This window comes from Oxyura jamaicensis, chromosome 3 (genome assembly GCF_011077185.1).
Source record: "Oxyura jamaicensis isolate SHBP4307 breed ruddy duck chromosome 3, BPBGC_Ojam_1.0, whole genome shotgun sequence".
Classification (NCBI taxonomy): Eukaryota; Metazoa; Chordata; class Aves; order Anseriformes; family Anatidae; genus Oxyura; species Oxyura jamaicensis.
The window spans coordinates 37,838,144-37,860,603 of NC_048895.1; the positions used below are offsets into that span (position 1 = coordinate 37,838,144).

The window sequence follows — 22,460 nt, forward strand, 5'->3', positions numbered from 1 at the left end:
AGCTGATCACCCTGCTGCTGCCGGTGAAGGTGTAGGAAGGAGATGGGGGGAGCAGGTGTCGCCTAGAGCCTCTCGCACCACCTTCCCTCTTTCCTTTCCCATCCCATTAGCCCACATTTCTCTTCCTGCCCAGCCCTCTGGCGCTGCCTAATCTCACTTCCAGGGGCCGCTGCCAGCTCTGCAGCAGCTGCAGTTCCTTGGCGGCCGCTTTCGGCGAGGAGAGGCGAGGCGGAGGCGGCGGCGGAGGCGGCAGCAGCACCTTTGACGTGCCCGTCCCCCACGTGACGGCCGCTCCACTGCGGGGCGGGCGCTGCGCTGTCGCCGCTCCGGCAGAGCAGGGAGAGAGAGAGAGCCGCAGCCCCGGCTGTGTGTGTGTGCGTGTGAGCGCGTGTGTGTGCCCGCGTGTGATGAGCGAGCGCCGCCGCGTCCCCCCGCCCGCTGCCGGCTGACGCCGCCCGCGCGGGGCGCGCCCGGAGCCGCAGGAGTGACCTTGGCCCGCCAGGTGAGGCGAGCGCGGCCGTTGTCCGCGGTGCTGAGCGCGGGGCCGCCGCTGTTCGCGGTGCCGAGAGAGCTGCTGATGCTCTCCGCGGGGCCGCCGCTCTCCGCGGTGCTGAGCCAGCACCACCGCTCTCCGCGGTTCTGAACGCGCCGCCGCCGGGCTGCCGGCCATTTGCTGCGCCCGGGCGGCGGGGAGGGCTCCGAAGGGGGTTGCTTGGGGTAGGGCTCAGCCCGCCGGGCTCCCCGCGGCAGCCGACGCGGTCTGTAGATGGAGCACGTTCTCACACCTGCGTGCAAAGCCAGAGCGCTGGCTTGGTGCAGCTCCCGTGTGGCCGGGGGGAGGGAGGGAGGATAGGAGACGGGGCTGGCGGCCGAGCCGGTGGTTTGTGGTGAAGTGCGAGGAAAGTATGTGAAAGCAACCGGGAAGGGTTTTTGCCTTCTTTCTTCCACCCCCCCCCCCAATCCTCCCCACAACCTGCTCCCATCCCCCGGCACATTACATGGTGAATTGTGGAGAAGCTGAAAGTGGGTGGGTGGCTTTTTGCGTGTTTGTGTGCTTTGAAAGTTGCTTCGGCCCAAACGGTGAGGAAAGGGCAGCACTGCACATGCAGTCATGGCCCCAGTCAGTGCCCCCCAAACTGTGGTCTTAGGTGCAGAACAACCTTCACTGAAGCTGTGTAGAGGAGGGAGGAAGGCTTTGAGAGGAGGCACCCACATGATATGCTGGCTGGTGGTGTGTCAGGGAGCTATTTGGAGTGACAATTCATTACAGGCTAAATTAGATTAACATATTACATTCATTACTTACAGGCAAAAGAGAGTAATGACAGTAAAAGGTGAATTAACTGCTTTGCTTTGGTGTAAATATCTGTTGGAGTTAAGGGCATCCACTGATTCTGATAATGTGTTGGTCAAAATTCAGGTCCATTAATCATCAAGAAAGGAAGGAAATCTGAGGCAGTGGCTTAACAAGACCACTTTTACCTTTTACAGAACAACAAAAGCAGATCAAATCTGTGGGACATGGCACAAGGAAATAATTACGGGCAAAGCAGCAACGGGGTGGCTGATGAATCCCCAAACATGCTGGTGTACAGAAAGGTAAGCCTTTCTGTATTTCAAAAGCTGAGGAAGGTACTTCAGGAAATGGTGATGTCCTGAACTCTTTTGCCTAGCAAGTGAGGCCATCATTTTTACTGTTTCTCTCCACTGTACTGAATAGAAGGTACTGCTGTGCTTTGCTGTGAATGAAGCAGAATGATTTCTGAGCACAATCACCTGACATGGACTTAGAGTCTTTTTGTTGTTTGTTTTTATCTGTTGACATTTATGCTGCCTAATGCAGATCAAATGGCATGTGAAAAGTACATCTATATTCCAGGTACTGCTAGTGACTCCTATGTTACAAAGTGACTGGATTTGTTGTTTTGAATGCTAAAATATACATGTGTGTGTCAACTTTGCATCATGTTCAGGATCAGTTTGTTTTGATTCAAAATACTTGATATATTTAATTAACTTTATGTGTAGAAACATATGATATGTGGTGCTGGTGATGTGCCAGAAACTGGAAGATGTTTTGAGTTCAAGCGTTCACTTGTAAAAACCTATTAGTAAAATTAATTCATATATTTTAAAGCAAAATATTAACTACATAATATATTTTGTATTGCTCTCTCTGGGCAAAGATTCTTAAAGTGTAGGAAAGTCAGAACCATTAACTTATATGAGGAGAAAACTGATTAAAGATATTACTTATCTACAATAATTAGAACTTAAAAACAAAAACTGAAACAAAACAAAAAAAAACACAAGAAAACAAACATACACTCCAGGGATTCTCTCTGGTAAGGATTTCTAATGTAGTTATTATAATAGCATCAATATACAAATTTCCAGACGCTGAGCTCCAAGAGTGGGGGGTTATTTAGCCACTATGCTTTCATTTCTGTGGCAGTAGATGCTTGGGGGTTTTGAAATGGTTGATACACTTATTTTTTATTTTAAACTTGGCAATCGTGTTTATTTTCATAAATCTTTAATTGCATTTTTCAAGAGAGAATAGCAATTTCTAATAATGGAGAAAAATAGCTGCTCTTGCACACAGAAATACATAATTACATAACTACTTGTTTATTCCTAGAATGCAGTGCTTACTAAGTTGTTTGTCATTGTTTTTATCTGGTGGAAAAATCAATATTTTTTTTTAGAGGCACTGACTTTTCTTTCTGCAAGTTAACTGTAACAAAATATCCAATATATACACAGTTTAGTCTTTAAGGTGAAATGAGGTATCAACAGTAAATTATCTTTTCCCAGAAATTATAAAATAGTCTCAAAATTAAGACGGATACATGGTTTATTTTTCTTTTCTATTTTCAAATACATCGCTGCTTTCAGTGGGTTCTAGTGGTATTTACTCTTTTGAAAAATTAGATTTTTTTTCAAAAGTGAATGAATTTATGAATTTAACTTTAGTTAGACGTGTATGTAAGATTGAACATCTAGAAAAATACAAGGTTACCTTACAATTGACATCACAAGTGTGTTTCTAAATGAAATTGTGTGCATGAATTTATATGTAAAGAAGTTCTGCATATATTAAAAGCAACGTACCAAAGCTTATATTATATTACAAGCCTTCATAGGGTTTTGATCTTTCTGGACAGAATCTTTCCATATTTGTCATGTACTCTATGCTGAGAAAGAAGTCTTTTCTCTGCTTACTTAGTACACAGAGGAGAAACACAGAGAAACTGTCTTCTCCTGTGGTGTCTTTGTCTCAGTAGCTGTCCAAGCTTGTGATCTATTATATTTAGTGTGACCTCATGCCACAATTTAACATTGCCCCTGAGCAGCCTCCAGATTCAAAGGAAACTTCTGAAGCAGGGGACAAGAATCCTGGTGATGCAGGGAAAATTTGAAAATGCAGAGAGGGAATAGGACATAAAACCTCAATTACATATTCAGCATCAAATAAATTTTCAGTTCTCTGTAAATCAAAGGTATGGGGATAGTATCGGTTTTTCTTCTAGTATAGCAATGGTCCTTCTCTTGTTATTGTTAAAGTGCAGGTGGTGCACCAAGTATTAAACTTCCCAAACCACTGATCTTCTACAGTATTATGTGCCATATCTATTTTTATAGTTCTAAACTTGTTTTTATAGCATGCTGAATCAAAAGGGTCATTTAAGATTGTTAGAGTAGAGAGAAAACTAAGAATAGTCTTCCCTTTGGCAATATTCAAGGAATAGGTGACAAAATAATAGATAACTTTTTTAAAAAAATCTCCTACTTCTTTCTACAGTAAGTTATTGGTTGTAGTCAAATGTGTTATAATTTCTGTGCCTAGAACATAAGAGAAGGATAGTTAAGTAGAAATCATTTCATTTCAGAATATATTGTCTCTGAATATCATTCTTTAATAGCAGCAACTAAATCACAGGATTCCTTGTAATACATTTGAAAACACAATACTTCTCTGTCTATCATTGTGTTGGAAATGAAAGCGTTGTGCAGAGTGAACAAAGAACTTGATCTGCCAGCTTCATAAAGGACTCTTTTTTGGCCAACTGAACAAATATTAATAGTTGTTAGGGGGAAAAAAAGTGCAATTGGCTGGCTTCAGAAGGAAAAAGAATTTGAAGTCTTGTAATTTGAATAACACTGCTGGAATACTTTTTTTTGTATGCTACTCTATGTGTTGACATTGTATAAATTTTCTGATATATGTGCCTGCAAGGAATAGGTGGGACATCTTTTCTTGTGATAATAAGAACTAAAATTTGGCCATGCTATGTGAAGACAATGAGTTTGGCTATAAAACCGTAATTACGTAACCTGATAATTCTTGCTAGTCTGTATAACTTCCAGACAATCTGAACTAAATAAATTCTAAACTATGAGGACTTTCAGCCCTGGGTTTCCTAAATCCTGATTATGTCAGGAGCATTTTGCAGGAAATATAAAGAGCGTTCTTTAGAGAATGAAGTTCTGGTGTTTGCAAATTGAATATTTAAAGCTTGAATCATTATAGTGTAATTATTGCACTTTAAGTAAGTTGCAAACTCTTGACATGGAAGTTTTTATTTTTATTTTTTCTTTAATCTTTGGTTTGTGATTAGTTACTCACCTGAGGGGTTGAAGAAAGATTATCAAAATGTAGTATAAAGCAATACTGAGTGTAGATAGCATATTTTTCTTATAGTAGCTTGTATTCACAGAAAAAGAGTTTTATTCCATTGTTTTTGGATATGAAATATTTGGAAAAAAAAAAAAAAAACAACCACCAAACTGTAGAATATTTTACTTCAATATTCCATGCATACATAATTCTAAAATGGCTTATTTGAATCTGTGATGGAAAAGGCAGTAATACAAGTGAATAGTTCCTTATATCATTTTTATGCTGCCTCTTAAGATGCTTGTGTGTCAGTGGTTTTATGCCTTGGGAAATACTTTATATTAAAATAAAATGTCAGTTGCATTATTCTTCTTGGCTATCAGCCTAATTATAAAGCAATGATATGTGACACATCATTGGTACTAACATACCTTGGAAAAAGTCCTGAATTTTTCTTCCAGTAGCCTTAGGCAAACATGAAAAATGTAAAAAAATCCTTCTTTTACTTCCTCTCCAACAAAGTTCATTTCAGTCAGCAATTAAAAGACGTAAGATGCTAGAAACCTTACCTTTTGCTCATACAGAAATCTTGGATTTCTTTAATGCTAGTTTACTGGTAGAAGTTAGGTCTTGAAGATGCTTGAGATGTAATATAAGGTCTATGTATTGTGCAGTTTCCCCTAGTTTCAGAGCCTAACTTATCCTGTTTTATCTAGTGTGAGGCACAAATGATTCAAAAAGAGTTGTCTTTGAAGAACTTCCATTTTAGACCTCCTGCTGGTCCTACTGAACCTTTGTTTATCTTTCTGGTCTGTTCTTTGTTTACTTTTTAGTCAAGCATATGCTTCAAGGATTAGAAGTTTAATGGTTATTGTATTGATGTCTGAACTAGCTTCATTTGAGAGATGATGGTCTTATTTTGAAACAGTAAGATTAATTTTGTCTGAATAGTAATATTCTTGTGACTGAAGCTTTGATTCTCCATCTTCCTCACTGCCCCAAATGTTAAAATAGCTTTTTCCAAAGCTGATTAGAATTGCTAACAGTTGGGTCTTTCAGTGCTGTAATGAAGCAAGTGATGTTTTTGTTCTGTTCTTGTGTCAGTTGTTGAAGGTCATATACACCAGTACTCATGTATAGAAAAGGCTGAATTTGTGATCTCAAGCTAGTTCTTAGTTTAACGTTTTCTGATATTATTTGTAGAAGCTATGACTCCCAGGTGTGATACTTTAAAAGATGTTGTAAAAGACCATTATAAAATAGTGAGTACCATCTTCCAATAACCATTCTTCTATCCTCTGCTTGTACCAGAGGTGACTCTCAGTGCTGAGTGCATATATGTATTGTTCATTTAAAAAAGATTGTTGGAAAAAAATGATACCAGGTAACTACTCCATAGAGCCTGTAAAGGTAAGGGAGGGTGTAGTAGGTGGCATTTTTCTAAGTGCTGTCACTCACTAAGATAAGAGAAGAATTAGTTTGATACTATGCAGTTCTGAATACACTGTCACAACCTAATTGTGCATCTTGCACCCAGTGAAGACTGCAGAGTTTGTTACTCCACTGTACATGCAAATGCCAGGGTGGTACCTGAATTTATGTTTTTGGGAATTAAATTACAGTAAACATGTACAATATGAAATTTCTTCTTCAGAGCAGAATGGTGATGCTGTTGCAGTTTGTTCAAGGTGTGAATGCTGTTCTTGGTCTTATTCTGACAATCCTATGTATACAATTGACTGAGATCAACCCACAATTATGGGTCTTGGAAATTCTAACTGTAAGATGTGAATAGAATTTCCTCTCCAGCATGAACATCTTGAGGATGTTGTTCATAGTTCTGGAGCAGTTGGTTGCTGTTAAAGTAAGCTAGGTGATAGTTAGGGGGCAGGAACTTAATACTGAAGGACAGAATAGTTGCTAGATTCTGTGGAGTGCCCATGTTTTGCTGTATGCTCTCATCCCTTCTTCGTAATTTATGTAGTACCTAGCTGCTGTGCAGTTGTTCTTTTTTATGCTGTATCCACTCCTGGAATGGTTATTGTCAACACTAGGTAGAGAATATATGCTTTGGCATCACTTGTGATAAGAGCAGTATAAAGGATTTGACTGTCTTGCAAATACACAGAACTACTGAAAATGCAACCCAAAGAAACCTGGGTGGTTTTTAATAAAAACCATCTACTGGAGTCAGCAGGTGGCTAGATCTGCAGATGTGAGAGGTGCACCTGCCCTGTGTGTTTGCTTTGGTGATTCCTGCTGATATTTTCCTTTCTTTCTATTCTCCTCTTTCTTCCACTAGGTGTAGAAACGTATCAAGTGATTTCACAGTGAGAGGTTTACTGCCTCTTACTGTTGTTCTAAGCTTGATGTGCTCTGATCACTAGCATTACTCTCAAATAAAAAACACCACAGAATTCTGTGCCACCATGTTACTTCCTTTCTCCATCCCACGTGCCATCTGAAAACTGTATGTGCATGTTTTGATTGTGCATTGTCATTTTCAGTTTCTCTCTGTTTTTCCTTTGAAGCAGTCTACATTTGTAACTATGGAAACAATGATGCTATTGATAGTGACGTGCAATATGGAGTCAGAAGTTGTTTGTTTTGGAGTTCTTGTATTTTGTTCTCTTTTACTTCAGACTTTCAACATGGTTTGTCGAGTGCAGGATTTTCTTGTAGTAACCTGTATCAGATGATAACATTTGAAAGATTCCCACCAAAGCTGATATGAACAAGACTGCATTTAAAATGTGCATGTAAATAAGACTTGTTAAAATATGGCTATTTTTCCAATTCAGCAATAACAATTCAAGTTTATTTGTAGTTTTAAGTATAGGAAACACCACAACAGCTTCTTCAGATCAATCTGTAAAAGCTGCTGAAACAGAAGAAACTTGGTTTATGAAGTACATATACAGTCTAAATCCCTGGTGGAACCTAGAAGAAACAGAATAATGTAATCAGCAGAATATACTGGTGCTTTCATGCTATGAAACTTTTCATGCAAAGTGGTGGGAGGGGTTAAGACTGCAGATCTATTAAAATACAGAGTGTGAATGTAGTTAGTTTTCAACTATATCTTTAAAAAAATTATGAAAAAGTTGCATATAATTATTGTTTGTGTTACCGATGGGTAAGCTGAGGAATGTCAGAGCAGTGGAAAATCTAGAAGTCCCTTTCTGATGAAGTAGAACAAGCTATTTTCTACAGAGGAGGGGGCCATCAGGGCCAAGCTTGCAAAATACTGCCTGGACTGGCTTCAATGCATTCCATTATTATTACTATTTAATGAATTGCAACAGTAGAGGGAAGGAGTTTGTAATGTGGGAGGATAACTTCTGTGGATTTTGATCAAGGCAAGAAAAGTTTGGATTTTAATGGTGGTAATGTAAACCTTAGGCAAATGAATGAGGGGAGAAAATTTTGAGAGTGGGGATAGTAGTCAGAGGAGACTGAACCACTTCAGTAAAAATCTTCAAAAGAAACTTTCAGATGATGATGCAGTGAAGAAAAAGTAGGAAACAACACCTACAATTTTCCACAACAAAGGGATCAGCTGGGAATTTTGATTTTGGCTTTGATTCCCATGAGCTATAAAAAAAAAATATGGAGATAATGAAGTTGAGCTGGTTATAAGAGTACATGTTGGTTATAAGAATAACTGGAATATATATGGCAGGAATGACGGTGCCTGGTAAGCCAAACATTAGTCCTTGGAGCTGAATTGTCTGAGAACTGGAGTTTTGAGCAGTAGCTTCATCTGGAGTGGGAAAGCTTATTGGGGTTTGTGCAGGAAAGCAAGCTGAAGAAACTGAGCGGTAGGAACAAGAATAGAAGCACCTCATAAAGCCACCATAACTGTCAGTGAAGCTTCTACATACAAACTTCTTCACTGACAGGGATGGAAGGTTGGCATTAAGAAACAAAACCAAAAAACATAGGAGAGAGGAACTCAAACTGCAGAATTTAAACATCTGTATATTGCAGTCTGTCAAATTGTTCAAAAAATGGTTTATATAATAAGGAAAAAATGTTCAAATCAAGTATGTATTTCAATTAAAACCCCAAATAGTTTTTAAATGGTGGAATTCCAGAACTAACTATACTTTTTCTTGCTTATGAGAGCAGGCTTCAAATTATTTTCCTTTCAGATTTTCACTGAACTCCCCAAAATAAGGAATTGGTCTGTATCATGAACATTCAGTTGTTCTTTGAGTAGTTCCATCATATTTTTTCTTTTCTTTTTTTCACTGGGGGTCTTGGTCATCTTCCCTAAGCCTAAACCAGCCTGTGCTTAGTTTGTGATACCCTACTGTGGTAGCCAGTTTAAAATCTTTGTATTATTTATCCTTGTACAACTGGGGCCTTTTTTTTTTTTTTTTTTTTTTATGCATGTTTCTGTTTGAAAGCTTTTTTTGTCAGATGATGCTGTGAGTTTCCTTTGATTTATTTGTAATGCTCTGTCCATCTCTGAGAAGATAGCTTTGTCAGCTGAGCTTCAGTGAAGCTGTTTTGTCTGTGGAAGTGAACAGGGCATTGCTCTTACTTTTGTTACCTGCTTTTCCCTCAAAGATACTTCAGGCTAAAAGTTTACTGTTGATGAATTAGGAACTGGAGAAATGACACAATGTATATTTTATACATCTTTTTCATTGCAGATGTGTACTTGAAAAATAAGCAGCTGAGTTATTTTACAGTTATTTTGCTACTTCTACTCAGGGACATATTTGATAGCCACTGAATGGAATCTGAAGTGTCATTCACTAGATCCACAGTGTCATTCATATCAAAAATCCTTTTTGGGGAGATGTGAGAAGTGCATTTCAGGTAAAATGGGAAATTTTGAAAATACTAATTCTTCTGCAACGCTGCTGCTGCTGCAGTTTGTGATTGTTTTCAGTAGTATTTCAGTAGTCTAATCTGACAAACAGATTGGTGATTATAAACATCCTCAGAGCAATGCAGAGTTCTGCTGCTGTGGGACAAACTGTGACAGTGGGGTGGGCCAGTTCTTGTGATGTAGTCTTGTGGGGTCAGGATTCTTACTGGCATGTTGCTTTTGTGACAGTTACGTTTTTGTGCATGTTTTTTATTGATTAAATAACAAGTCACATTTAAACAAAAAAAGGCTTTCAACATGCATGGAAAGTATTTTGGAGGGAATATTACAGCAGCCAAACCCTCTTTTATTGAGTCATAATTGCATGTACATGAACAGAAAGCTTGTTTTAGAGGTACATGAATATATAATGGTCTTTGACAGTAAGTCATATGATACAGCAGTATTGTACCTTTCCTACCGTGTTGTAAAAATGAACTGCATGTATTTGTCTATATGATTCATTCCTCTTGTATATGCAGTGCAGCTAAAATAAATCTGAATTTCCGTCTTTGAGATTCTGTTTGCAGTACTGAAGTATTTTGAATGGATGTTATTTTAAAATGCCCTAAATTCTGGTGGAAAAACATAGTTTTTCTGATCTACTTTTATATCAGGATGAATAAGCAGTTTACTGAATGCCTTTTAAAAGAAAGACATATTAGGGCCTCTTAACACCTATACTTCTCTGAACTACAGACTTTAAGAGGTATAAATCTGTGAGCAAGATTCTGCCCTCAGGTGTAGGTTCACAGTACCTCTGGATATCAGTGGGAGCTATACAATTACGTTTGATACAAAATCTGTATCAAAAAGAAGAATGGCAAAGCTTAATTAAAACAAAAAAACTACCTTGAGGGAGATATTTTTACAAAAACTCTCATTGTGTTTTATGCTTCAGTCTTTGTGGAGTGCATATAGGACATTTTGCATCTGTACCACAAAGTTCTTGCTGTTGGTGTGTTTAGTGATATAGGCACGTAAGCGTGATCTGAAGAATAAACTTGAAACTGTGAAACAGGATGGCTTCTGAGTAGTGAATGTAAAACTTAGTGTATGAATAATGCTATCGTACAGGGTTATGCTAAGATTTCTCTATGGCTTGAATAGTTTATTTTAGCTGTGTCATCTGTAAAATAGATGATACAGAGTATAAACTCAATCAAATTCTATAAAGATTTAACCATTTACTTTGATAAATTTAAGGTACTCTGTACAAAGTACTACCTGGAATGTGTTAACGTACTGTGATTGTAGGAATTCTCCTTTAGCCAGATAGAACACACTAAAGAACAAGAGTTCTACCCAGCTGCTCACAGTATTACTAGATTTCAAATGTCTCAGCTTTTTTTCAGAGTTACTAAGCAACCACAAATCTCATTCAAGTTACTAGGAGCTAAAGATTTTTAGTACCTTTTCACAAATCATATCTATAACTCTAGGGTACATCACACTACCTGAATTAAAGGAGAGGGGGAGGGGGGAAACTGAAAATGAGATTCTGGCCCCTGTAGTCTGGAGTGGACACCAGTGTCCATCAGAAGAGAACTATACAAATACACATCATGCATCAATTTCTTTTCCTAAAGAGAAGATAAATGCCTTTGGCTTTTGTGAAACAGGAATAAATATTATAGTGCTTTATCTGCAGTCATTTCTTGAAGTGACATTCATTTCTTAAAACAAAACAAACCCATCAAAAACGTAGTAAGAGAATGGTACCTTTGCTATAGGAAAATCATATAATGGAATCACAGAATGGTTTGGGTTGGAAGGGATCTTAAAAATCACCTGGTTCCAACCCTCTGCCATGGGCAGGGACACCTCCCAGCAGACAAGGTTGCCCAAAGCCCTGTCCAGCCTGGCCTTGAACAGGGATGGAGCACCCACAGCTTCTCTGGGCAACCTTTTCCAGTGTTTCACCACCCTCATAGTAAAGAATTTCCTTGTAACGTCTAATCTAAATCTACTCTCTTTTTATTTAAAACTAATACCCTTTGTCTTGTCACTACACTCCCAGATGAAGTCTCTCCATGTGTTTCCTGTAGGCCCCCTTTAAATACTGGAATCTTTTAAAGTTTAGGCAACTGTTCTGTTCTACAGACACTTGTGACCTGAACTACTTTGTTTCATTTATTACAGAAGAAAATATTGCTGATCTTGCTTTCTCTTTGCCATCAATTCCACTTGTGTTAGAACTACTTTTGGTTGTTTAAGTGTATATTCAGTTGTTCATTAAACATGGGTTGCTCTTATATTGAGGTAGCGTTTTTGTCTCATTTTGATATATATATATATATATTGACAAAAACTGTGGAGATATTCTATCTGTTTATTTAGTATCATTTGTATTTATCTGTAGTGATGCATCCGTAACTGTCACCATGTTAACTTATTAACAGAAACTTAAGTACTCAGTTGATGAGGCAGGTCATAGCCAATGCTATTGTCTCTGGGAAAATTTTATGTTTCTTTTCTTTCTGGAAATTGAGGCGTACCTTTGACTGCAAGACCACCAGACTAACTTGTCCTTTCCGATTCTCTATTCCATTTTTCAGAAGCTCTTATTTTAAGTTATGAAAATAATATGTCATGAAGGTATAAAAGGGTACATATGCTTCTGAAGTTTCTACCTTTCTTTCTAAGTCACTGATCTTTATTATGTAAAATAAAGATAACCATGGATGCTGAGATGTCACTTTCAGTTATCTGAAAGGGTATTAGCAACACAACAGTGTATCTATTTTAAATTCCTTTGTCGCTCTCAGCAATATTGAAAGATATGGAATAAGTTCAAGGAGGAAATGCTGCAAGTCAGGCACTGAAAAAAAACTATTTAGCATTACTTCATTTTGTCACTTGCAATGTATGCATCTTCAAGTGAGCCATACCATCAATTGGTGTGGTGAAGATAAACAGGGTCAAACGAGGCCAGCAAGAATCTGCAGGTGTTTCTGGAAATAGTGCTGGAGATTCACTAGGTGGTGCTCTTCTCCCTGGGTAGTGAACAAACATCCCACAGTGATGCTGAGAGGGTTTAAGTTGAAGGGAATACTGGTCTCATAAATAGTGTTTTCCATGCTGGTTTTTGATGTTGGCATCCTAGTCAAATAATTGAGTCTTTTATAGTGGTTTTAATTCATTGATACCCATTCTGCAGTTTTCAGGGTGGGAAGCCTCTACTGTCATCATAAGTTTGTCAGTGAGCCTAAACACTGCTGTCTATTGCCTGCACTTGTTGCCTGCAGGAGACTTGGGCTTAGCATTCTACTGACAAACTGAAAAGATAATTTCTGTGCACAAAATTCTATACTCTAAGTATAAAAAAAAAAAAGTGGGTAAGTGATCTGGGGAGACTACTCAAAAGAGGCAGAGACCAGGTAATTTCCATATATATATATATATATATATATATATATGTATGTGTGTAATTTTTTTTTTCAGTGCATGGAATGGTCTGTACATCACCTCCAGAACAGTAGTTGAGGATCACCAAGATGGAAGTGGAGCTTGCCAAAATTTCATTATTGACATGAATTGATCCAAATGTCAGTGGTTTTTTTTTTTTTTTATCTTGGCAGGCTTTAGCAAGAATGAAAAGGTTTCTGTGTTCTCACCTGTCTCCATTATCTCACCTCTTTGGCTTTTTCTTATAATCCACATAGACATAGTAAATGGATTTCAGATGAGTGTTCCAAATTTGACGTGAATATGTTAGCATCTATTTAAGTTTTATTCATACTGTTGACTACATCTGAATATTTTTGTCCTATTCTTTTTGCAAGCTATATTGGACAGAGGAAATACTTAAATGCTTATTTATTAACTGGTTAGACTTAACAGTGTTAAATAGAAACACACAGTGTTCTGGGTGTTTCTTTTTTTAGCTACCCTTAGGACAGAAGCTTCCTTAAACATAAAGCATCTTAAAACATCTGATAGATGCAGTTAAGGGGGGGGAATTTTCCCTCTTTTTTTTTTTTTTTTTTTTTTTTTCCTATTTACTTAATAGTTATAGAGGTGGAATTTTACTTTGTGTGTCCCCAGGTATTGAATAACGGTTGTCCTCACTCAGATTATTAAGGTTAATTCCTTGAAAATTACTGTATGGTCTCTGAGCAGGTGAAATGCTACAGAAATTATTATGCAGTGGCGTTCTGGTGGTAGCATGCTAGGAGTGTGAGGAATGGACTTTTCACACTGAAGTAAGCTATAATGTAGAATGAGTTAGATGAAATCTTACGTTTTGTTTAAATTTTCAATATTCCCTTCAAAGTAAATGTCACGATCACTTTTGGAAGAATTTCCTTTCTACAAGCCAAGTAAGTTTTCATAATTGACACGTAAATGTAACGTTAACTATTAAGATAGTGAATTATTTCTGACAAGCAAGAATAAATTAAATAATAGTCATTAGCCAGTGCTTTTTCATGAATGAAGATATGAATGATGTCTTGAGAATATAGTCTGCATTAGAACATAGTGGAAAAACTGGCAGATAGAATGTTGCACTTAAATGCAATAGTAGTCACACTTTTGGCTAGAATGATTTGTGATGAATGATGGCCTATTGTATCACTCTTCTAATCTGTCAGATCTTAGCCTATTTCCTCCCTTTAGAGATTCAATATGATCATGCAGTTAAGAGACTCTAAGCATGGGAGAACTGGATTAAGTCTAGGTTGTGCTGCTTGATGGTTTTTGACCAAATCACTCAATATCAAGAAAAGCTTACAGGCTCTTTGTGCTTAGCTGTTTAGGATGCAGGTAAGTAAGAGGTAGGTATTATTTTAAATGGTAGATAAAACAGGATTGATCTTAAAAGTAAACAACCCCTAATGAAATTTTTGAGAAAGAAGATTGGAACCACAGAAATTCTTTATTTGTGCAGTGCTGCAAAAATGGCTGGTGAATTCTTATGATATCACAAGAATGCAATTTGCAAAAGAGTAAGAAGTGTGTCTAAAATCAAGTGTTGCATTTAGAATATGGGGCAGTGGGAATATGAATGTAATTCATTGTTCTGCTTTCCTGTTTGATAAAATGGTAGCAATTTTGTTTCCCATTTGTAATTTGGAGATAATGCAGCTGGACTTTAAAAAGACACTGAGGATAAAATTAATTATATTTTTGGATAGTGGATAATGTGGTGATGGCAGTATCACAGTAATTAATATTGCCTTTTTTTTTTTTTTTTTTTTTTTTCCCGATGGAACTTTTTTCCAGCTGATTTTTCAGAATTCCACTGTGATGATGTGATTCATTACAGATCTAACCTTTGACTTTCTGACTAATACATTCTGTATAATTTTTGAGTGAAGTTCCACTAGCCTGGAGAACTTTGACTCCCAGTGGAGTGTTAAGCAGAGATACAGCGGTCAAATCATGGTGTGCTGACAGTATATTTCCTAGAGCCATTGTTTCTGTTTCTATACCTGCTTCAAATTCTTCTGTGAGTGATGACAGAGGGAAAAGATGTACATGACCTACAGTACTGGCCCATCTGTGAAGACTAGATGGCATCTGTAATAATTTTTCCCTTCCATTTCTTGTAAATTGTACAAGGGTAACGCATGTGCTGAAACAAGAATAGTGGACGTACTGATTTTATTGACAGAGGCATTTTTTGTTTTGTAACCACTGCAGCCCAACTATGTAATGCCTATGAATACTGTGTTTGAAATAATATGAAATTCTATGGAACCCAAATTCAGGGCTTTTTCATGCTACTAAAAGAACAGGGAGGATATCTGTAACTAAAGCAATGTGTAGGAGCCATGTTTATGAGATTTTGCTTTCCAGCAGTTTAAAACTAATCAGAATACTGAATAAATATTATGGCAAGTGTAAGTAAAGGGGCATTAATTCACACTGTATTTTCCCCAAGCTTTATTTTTTGTAAACTATATTGTAATTGTACCTCTCAGCAATATATCCTAACTTTGTAATATTCACTACACTGAAACATAAATTCCAGTCTGTCAATCTTCATCCAAATAGATAGCTTGGGTTTAATATGAATAGCAAAGACTTGTATGAGCCTATGCAGTTTCATACACAGTATTCCTGTGAAATATGAGTAGACTTGCAAGACAACAGGCTTACCTGTTTCTCTTAGTAGTTGTACACTAAGGTTAACATTTTTGATATCTGTGTTACTGCCAGCAGAATTTAATTCCCCAAACTGTGTGTGCATATGTGTACATATGTTTGCAGATGGTATTTTAGCTGTGACTAATTTTTTTTCCACCCAGCTTATATAGTTATAGGCTTTTATCAGTGTGGTCCTTTCTTTTAGGATTACATATTACATCTGTAGATGGAAGTGTTTTACCTTTGAGCAAAGGGAGAAAATCATCTAGAGGAAAGACTATGCTATTAAAAGTGCATGCTCTCTACAGAACTACAGATCAGCAAGTTTGGGCATTTCATAACTATTATTATTCAGTCAGGTCATTTTGTAATATACATGCAATATTTTATTGAAGACATTCAAATATATTCAAGTGTTTAGCAAGTACTGCTTCTGAGCAAGTCATTTGTCCCCTCTTAACTTGTATAGCAGATACTGTAATTTCTTTAAGAAAGTCTCTCTTCATTTACCTCTTCTAGTCATAAAGCTATTGCTCTGGAATGATTAGTTTTGCTAATGACAAATATTTTTCCCACTTTGGATTAGTGTCCGGTTTCTTTTTCACTTTTCATAAAAATTTATCAAGTAAAATTAGGAGTGCCTTGGTATGTCACTTCTAAAGCAATTTATTTGCCAAAAGCATCTTTACTTCTCATATGTGACTTTTTTTTCCAATTATAATAACTATGCTGTCCGAACGCTAGCATCACTTTAAATTGTTAGAATCTTGTTGGCTGCTAATGAGGCTGAGTCATGATCTCAGACAGTGCATCATTTTGAGTCTGATATGTTGGGTTTTATTATGTTTCTGGTTGTGTCTGAAACAGGCATATGAGAAATTACAATTTCAGACCAATTAAGATGTTCCTTCTGCAATCACAAACTTTTTTGTGTGTGCTATCATACGTTCATTTTTGCATTTTTAGCTCACTTTTTGCTGATTCAGTTCAGTACAGAAATCCTAAGAAGAAAACTTTTATAAACATAATTTGATTGCATTGAAATTTCAGACAAGCCCGCAGACCAAGGAACCAAACCAAACACCCCTTGCAGTATATATGGATTAAAGAAATGCACGTTACCTGGAGAGCAAAGAATTTTTTCTCAGTCTTGTTTTTGCTGAAGTATTAGCAATCTAATCATAGTTGCTCTTAGTCCAGTTATAATACTCCACACTCACGCACATAACCCTAATTATCCAATTATTACCAATACCAAGTAATAGTTTGGTTAAAGCTGACACAAACTATTTAGTAACTACTTCTTTCTCTGGCGTTACACTGAATTTTTCTCTGTTCCTTAGGGTCACTGATGCTAAGTTTCCTTCTAGAAGGATGGTGAAACATTACAATAACTCATCTGCATCCTGATGGACAGAGCATGTTGTTGATAATGAGAACTTCTTCCTCCTTGCTTTTGAGTCTGCTTGGATTTATTTTTAAGCATTCACCAACACCATTATCTTGCTTGTTCCTATTGCTCCCCAAATTCCATTTTACATTTGAATTTTATTATATATGGTGGGTTTTACCCAGCTCTGAAGGCTGCATTCCGTTACCAGGAAGCTGATGGTTTGCATTTGTAGACCTGTAACCATGGTATGATCCTGCGCCAGTGCTGTCATCTACCACTTCAGCAGCCTTCAAACTTCTTTATAACATTTTTTTTTTTTTTTTTTTTTTTTTTTTTTTTTGTAGCCCAGTCTCATTGCATCATTTTCTTAGGGTCGTTGTTCAAAAGCAATGGTCCACTAGCAGATCTGTATATTGATAGATACAATGTTTTGGTATTATTTGTTGTTAATAACTATTAGTTACAAGAATGTTGATGGTATGTTAACAAAATTACTTTATAACATAATAAAGAACAAATTAATCTATTTGTAGATATGAAGGACTTTATTTAAGCTTTTGGTTCTTCCCTTTTCTGAAACAACAGGAAAGCCACGAGATTTATCTTGTAAATATAAGATCTGTGTACCAGAAGACACTAGTAAAATAAAGTAATAGTAAATGTAAAGGGTGAGACCTGTTGCGGAAGAAATCCTGTCCATGGCTACTATCAAAAAATAGTCAGTTGTACAGAATTAGTACTGGTGAATGTAATCTAAGAGGCTCCATTATAAACCATGACCTTTCTCAAACAAGTGATTATTACTCCTGCCTTCCACTCAAATCTTTATAACTGATGTCTGACTTTGCCCAGTTTGAATTTTGCAATCAGCTTAAGTGAATGCAGGTGAAAGACCTTATTAAATAAATAGCAGAAAAAGAATGATTTTGGACATAATTTGAACATCCTCTTGGATTAATGGCATTTTCAGTATTTACCTGAGACCCTAAATTCACAACTTTTGATGCACAGAATAATTGAAGCATCTCAGCTGACAGCATTGAGGCTCTTGAATTGTGATACATGTGAAAGGCGTTTTACTCGCACATAACTTTTCTTCTGTTTCCAGTTCCATTGCGAAAGTGCAGAAGTATATATTTTTGATATTAGCAAAGCTTTATTATTGCGAATGCTGCAATTCAGTAAATCAGCTAGCAGTTGCAAGTGGTAACTGTAGAAGTTCTGTTGGAATCAAACATCCTCTTAACCACTCCATACAATTACTTCTCTTTGCCACTTTCAGGTAACAGAAATTCTAAACAAGAAAACTCCTCCCTGCTTATTGTAATAATAATCTACAAGGGCCTTCTTTGTTTTTGACTATCTGTATTTTTTTTCCAACCTACTACAACTGTTCACCAGACCTTGCAGTTAGATGAACACAGTCATTGATTGTCTGTGCTTCACTAAGAAGATGAGGAAAAAATGCATTTAATCTCATGGAGTGACAAATTGACTTTTTTTTTTTTTTTTTTTTTTTTTTTTTTTTTTTCCTGCAGAGTATTGCTGAATCTTAAAGCTTGAAAGTGGTTTGTTAAGTCCCAGATCTATTTACATTCACTGTTCCTCAAAGAGAATTTGTAGTTTCTGAATTTTGTCTGTTTTGGAATCTTTTTGAAAGACAGACTTTTTTTTTAATTCACAAAGTTAAAGGCAATATTGAATATATTATTTCATGACTAACTTCTACCATACTTCCCCCAAATGAAGGTGTATTTATTATTATTTTTTTCTTCAGTTTGTGACTTACTGTGAATTTCAGTTTTAGAATGGAGTTGCAGTATTACATTGAGTTTTGAAATGGTTGCCATTACTTTAGTACATTATTTTTTGGATTTTTTAAATTCTTATTTATTTTAGAGGAAATATGCAAATACATAGATTGAAAACTAAGCTTTACATTCTTGCTTATTAGTACAGATGTCTTCAAAAAACTATGTGAATTTTGTAAACACTAATCTGATGAATGACTTTATGCATTTACATGGGTAGGTTAGATAATTTCAAACAGCAGGAAAAACTTTATTTTTTGCAAGTTAAGACAACTGTCTTATATTATTTTATTATGTCAAATTACCTTGTTGGGAAAAAAAAAAACACAACAACATGTTTGGGGAATTAAATTACCAAAAAACTTTGGCTTTTGTATTGCAGATTTGAGGGGTCAAATATATGAACTGGTTATTATTCTTATCTGCAGTTGACATAATGATTTCTGTTCTACTTCAGAGACTCTTAAGTTTCAAAATTATATTGTCTCTCATGTGATTCTATATAACAGTTTTCAATCAATATTTCATTTTTTTGTCATAATAAGCCTTGAAATACCGTAAATGGTGCCCTTAGGTACTTGTCCAAAAAAGCAGTTTTGTAGTTCTGCGAGTGACTAACAGGTCACTGTAAATACGCAGTCCAGTCTATGCTTAAAATAAATCTGCTATTAAAGAGCCATTCCAGTTTCAGAATAAAATTGAAAACAAGTTTATGTTTAAATAATGTTAGTACAAAAGCACAAGATACTAGTGGTCAAGTCTTAAAACTGCTAAAAAATGCATATAGAGAGTATTCACAGTAGTTTTTCTGCCTGCATAGCCATGACTATTGGAAGTTTGGTAAGTATGAGTACCATTTTATTGGTCTGAGTAAGTCATCTGAAAGTTTTATTTATTTTTAACAAGGATGGTTCTCTGAGCTATCGCTGGACACAGACTTCAGTGTTGCAGAGCATTTATGATGCCAAAACACTGTGACAAACCCATTCCTTTGTAAGACTACATGGCTACATATTTTCAGAACCTCTCTGTAGTTTAGTAAAAGCAAATTCTATGTAATTTGACTTCAATGCAGCAGCTAGTGGATGCAATTTACAGTACTGTTGATGTGACTTCTGGCATGATATGGTATTATACATCTTGTACTTGAGAACGTTATTCTTAGGAGCAAAACATATGTAGAAAGGTTTTCTAGTTGAGGAATGCAGGCATTAAACTAGTGGGCACAACAGCTGAGGGCATGTATTTGGATATGATTAGAATCATGGAATCATTAAGGTTGGAAAAGACCTTCAAGATTCATCTGGTCCAACAATCACCCTTCTACCAATGTCACCCACTAAACCATATCCCTTAGCACCAGGTCTAACCTTTCCTTAAACACCCCTTTCTGGAAGTTTTAGCATTCAAATAGATGCTGAAATTGAGTGCCCCAGCAGCAGATATTTTCTATTGATTTAAGAAAGTACAATGAAATTCTCATGAAATTGACTTAAAAGCTTTTAAGAAATATTTGCCTTTATTTTTATTTTACCAAGGTAGGTTCATCATGCACCTGCCTAACTCTGTAATCAAATCTCTTCCTATTTTTTCCAGCTATTAATTGTCTGTGTTTTGTAGGCTAAAGAATACAAATAGAACTGTTTTTTTTTTTTTTTAATTGACTTTTTAAAGGAATTTTAATATAATTGCATTTAGCTTATTTGATACAAAACACATTTTGTTGATAGTGATTTTCATTAATGCTACTTTTCATATGGTAGCGTTTGCCATTGATGACTTTCTTGCAGGTGTTCTCATTGACATAAAATTAGTGGTTGATAACATTCTAATTTGTCAGTATACTGATCTTAGGCTGTTTTGTGTTTATATATAACTACTTGCTTTGCCACTTATAAGTGGCAAAGCAAGGTCCACTTGCTTTGATTTGGCTTGACTGCTTACCTATACATTACTCTATTGATTTCTCTGCTTATCTTGCATCCTGTACTCTTGTATCGGAGTCAATTTATTCCAAGGACACAGAGTACTTTTCAAGTAATTTAAACACACAGCAGGAAGTTTATCCAGATGATAGATTTATCATTTATTTTTACAAATGTTTGTGAGGTACATAATTAAAATCTAGCTGCATATGAAGACATGCATTTGAAAAGATGAGCTTTATATTTGAAGTGATGAAAAACAGCTTTTATCCCATTTCTGAAAATATCTCTGGGTATATTTTATTATTATTATTATTTTTAAGCAGAAAATGATTATGAGAACAGTTCTTTTTGGGTACTGCTTTTGGATCTTGGAGAATGACTAAGTTTTCTAGGCTTGTAGGCCCTCAGTATATAGTCTGTTTCATGACATGTCAAGTAGAGTTGAAAACCTGTGCCCTTCCAAAATTAAAGTTGCTCTCTGTGGTGCCTTACCTTTACATACAATATTTAGAGGGCTTATGTGGGACCTACCCTCATCCTTTGGTTTACTGTATAGTAGTTATCCTATACTTGCAATGTTGTGCAACCTCATCTGTATCATTCTCTCACTTATAATTTCTTCAAAAAATTGATTTTCTGTTTCACAGTAACTTGTCAAACTATTTTGCACCTTGTTCAGTCATACAGCCATGATTCTATATAGCAAAGCTGAAGGAGCTCCTCAAAAGCTGCCGAAACTTTGTGGAAATTTGAGGGCATTTGGTGTCTGTGTTAGGTAGGGGGTATATTGCTGGAGAGCTGATGGTGCCATTTTGAAAACTTGGAATTAATTCTTCAGCAAACCTGTCTGCACTGATGCAAGAGGACCAGATAACTTTTTTTTGCAGACCCCTAGATAACATACAACTTCAATTTTTGTGATGCTACTGGAAAAGTTCTGGTAGTAAAAGTTACTGCTAAATTTCTGGGAAGTGACGCTTCTTTTTTTGTCTTCTAATCACTTTCTGTGAAGCCTAAGGTATATGAGACCTCTGGTATCTTGGACCTTCTTAGCATGCAAAACCTTATGTCTGAATTTCTCAGCATGTGAGTATTGTTCTTCTGAATGAGCTGGTAAATAGTAATGCACTCCAAGCCTCTTGGGAATAGCTTTTCATCAGGAGTTTATGCTTTCCTTGTGTGCATGTGCAGAACTGGAGAACAGATAACCTTCCTAAAATGTGAAAGTGGCTGCAGCCACAAAGTGACTTGATAGGAACGCTGTGAGAGGATAGATGTACAGATGATTGATGGCAACTGTATCAGTTAAAGTGTGCCATTTGACATCAACACTAATACAGGGGTGGAAGATGCTAAAAATTTCCACAGTCTTCTCCACCTGTTTCCATTTGCCATTGAAATTGATTTCAAAACATATTTTGAGGAGGAAAAATGAAATGCGCTAGATACACTAGAAATAGAGAAAATATTGAACTGGAAGGGTCCTTATCTTGAAACTGTAGTCCAGATTTATATTTAAAATTATACGATTACTGTTTGTGTAGAAAAATCCAATGTGACTTTTTTTCAGTACAGTCTTATGAAGTAGGTGACCTAACCTTCCAAGATAAAGGAAGGCTTACAGTAATGTTAATGCTGGTGCTCCACAATATAATTTTTCTGATGGGTCAAGCATTATTCTTACTGATGTTCACTGGGATGTTCAATGACCTGGTTCTGAAAAGCAATAAAA

At 36.6% G+C, this 22,460-nt stretch overlaps 1 protein-coding gene across 8 annotated transcripts in view; it reads left to right on the plus strand.

Moving 5' to 3' along the window:
* Positions 1-208: 208 nt before the first annotated feature.
* The window catches only part of RGS7 (regulator of G protein signaling 7), a 268,343-nt gene continuing 246,091 nt past the window's right edge, over positions 209-22,460 (plus strand). For 3 of the 8 annotated variants that reach the window (XM_035320392.1, XM_035320391.1, XM_035320398.1), the window contains exons 1-2: positions 212-502; positions 1,492-1,599. In XM_035320392.1, the coding sequence (XP_035176283.1) occupies positions 1,522-1,599 (78 nt within the window). In that variant the 5' untranslated portion in view covers positions 212-502; positions 1,492-1,521. Of the gene's footprint in view, positions 503-1,491; positions 1,600-22,460 lie in introns of all 8 variants that reach the window. The other 5 variants (XM_035320395.1, XM_035320396.1, XM_035320393.1 and 2 more) reach the window with 4 other exon arrangements.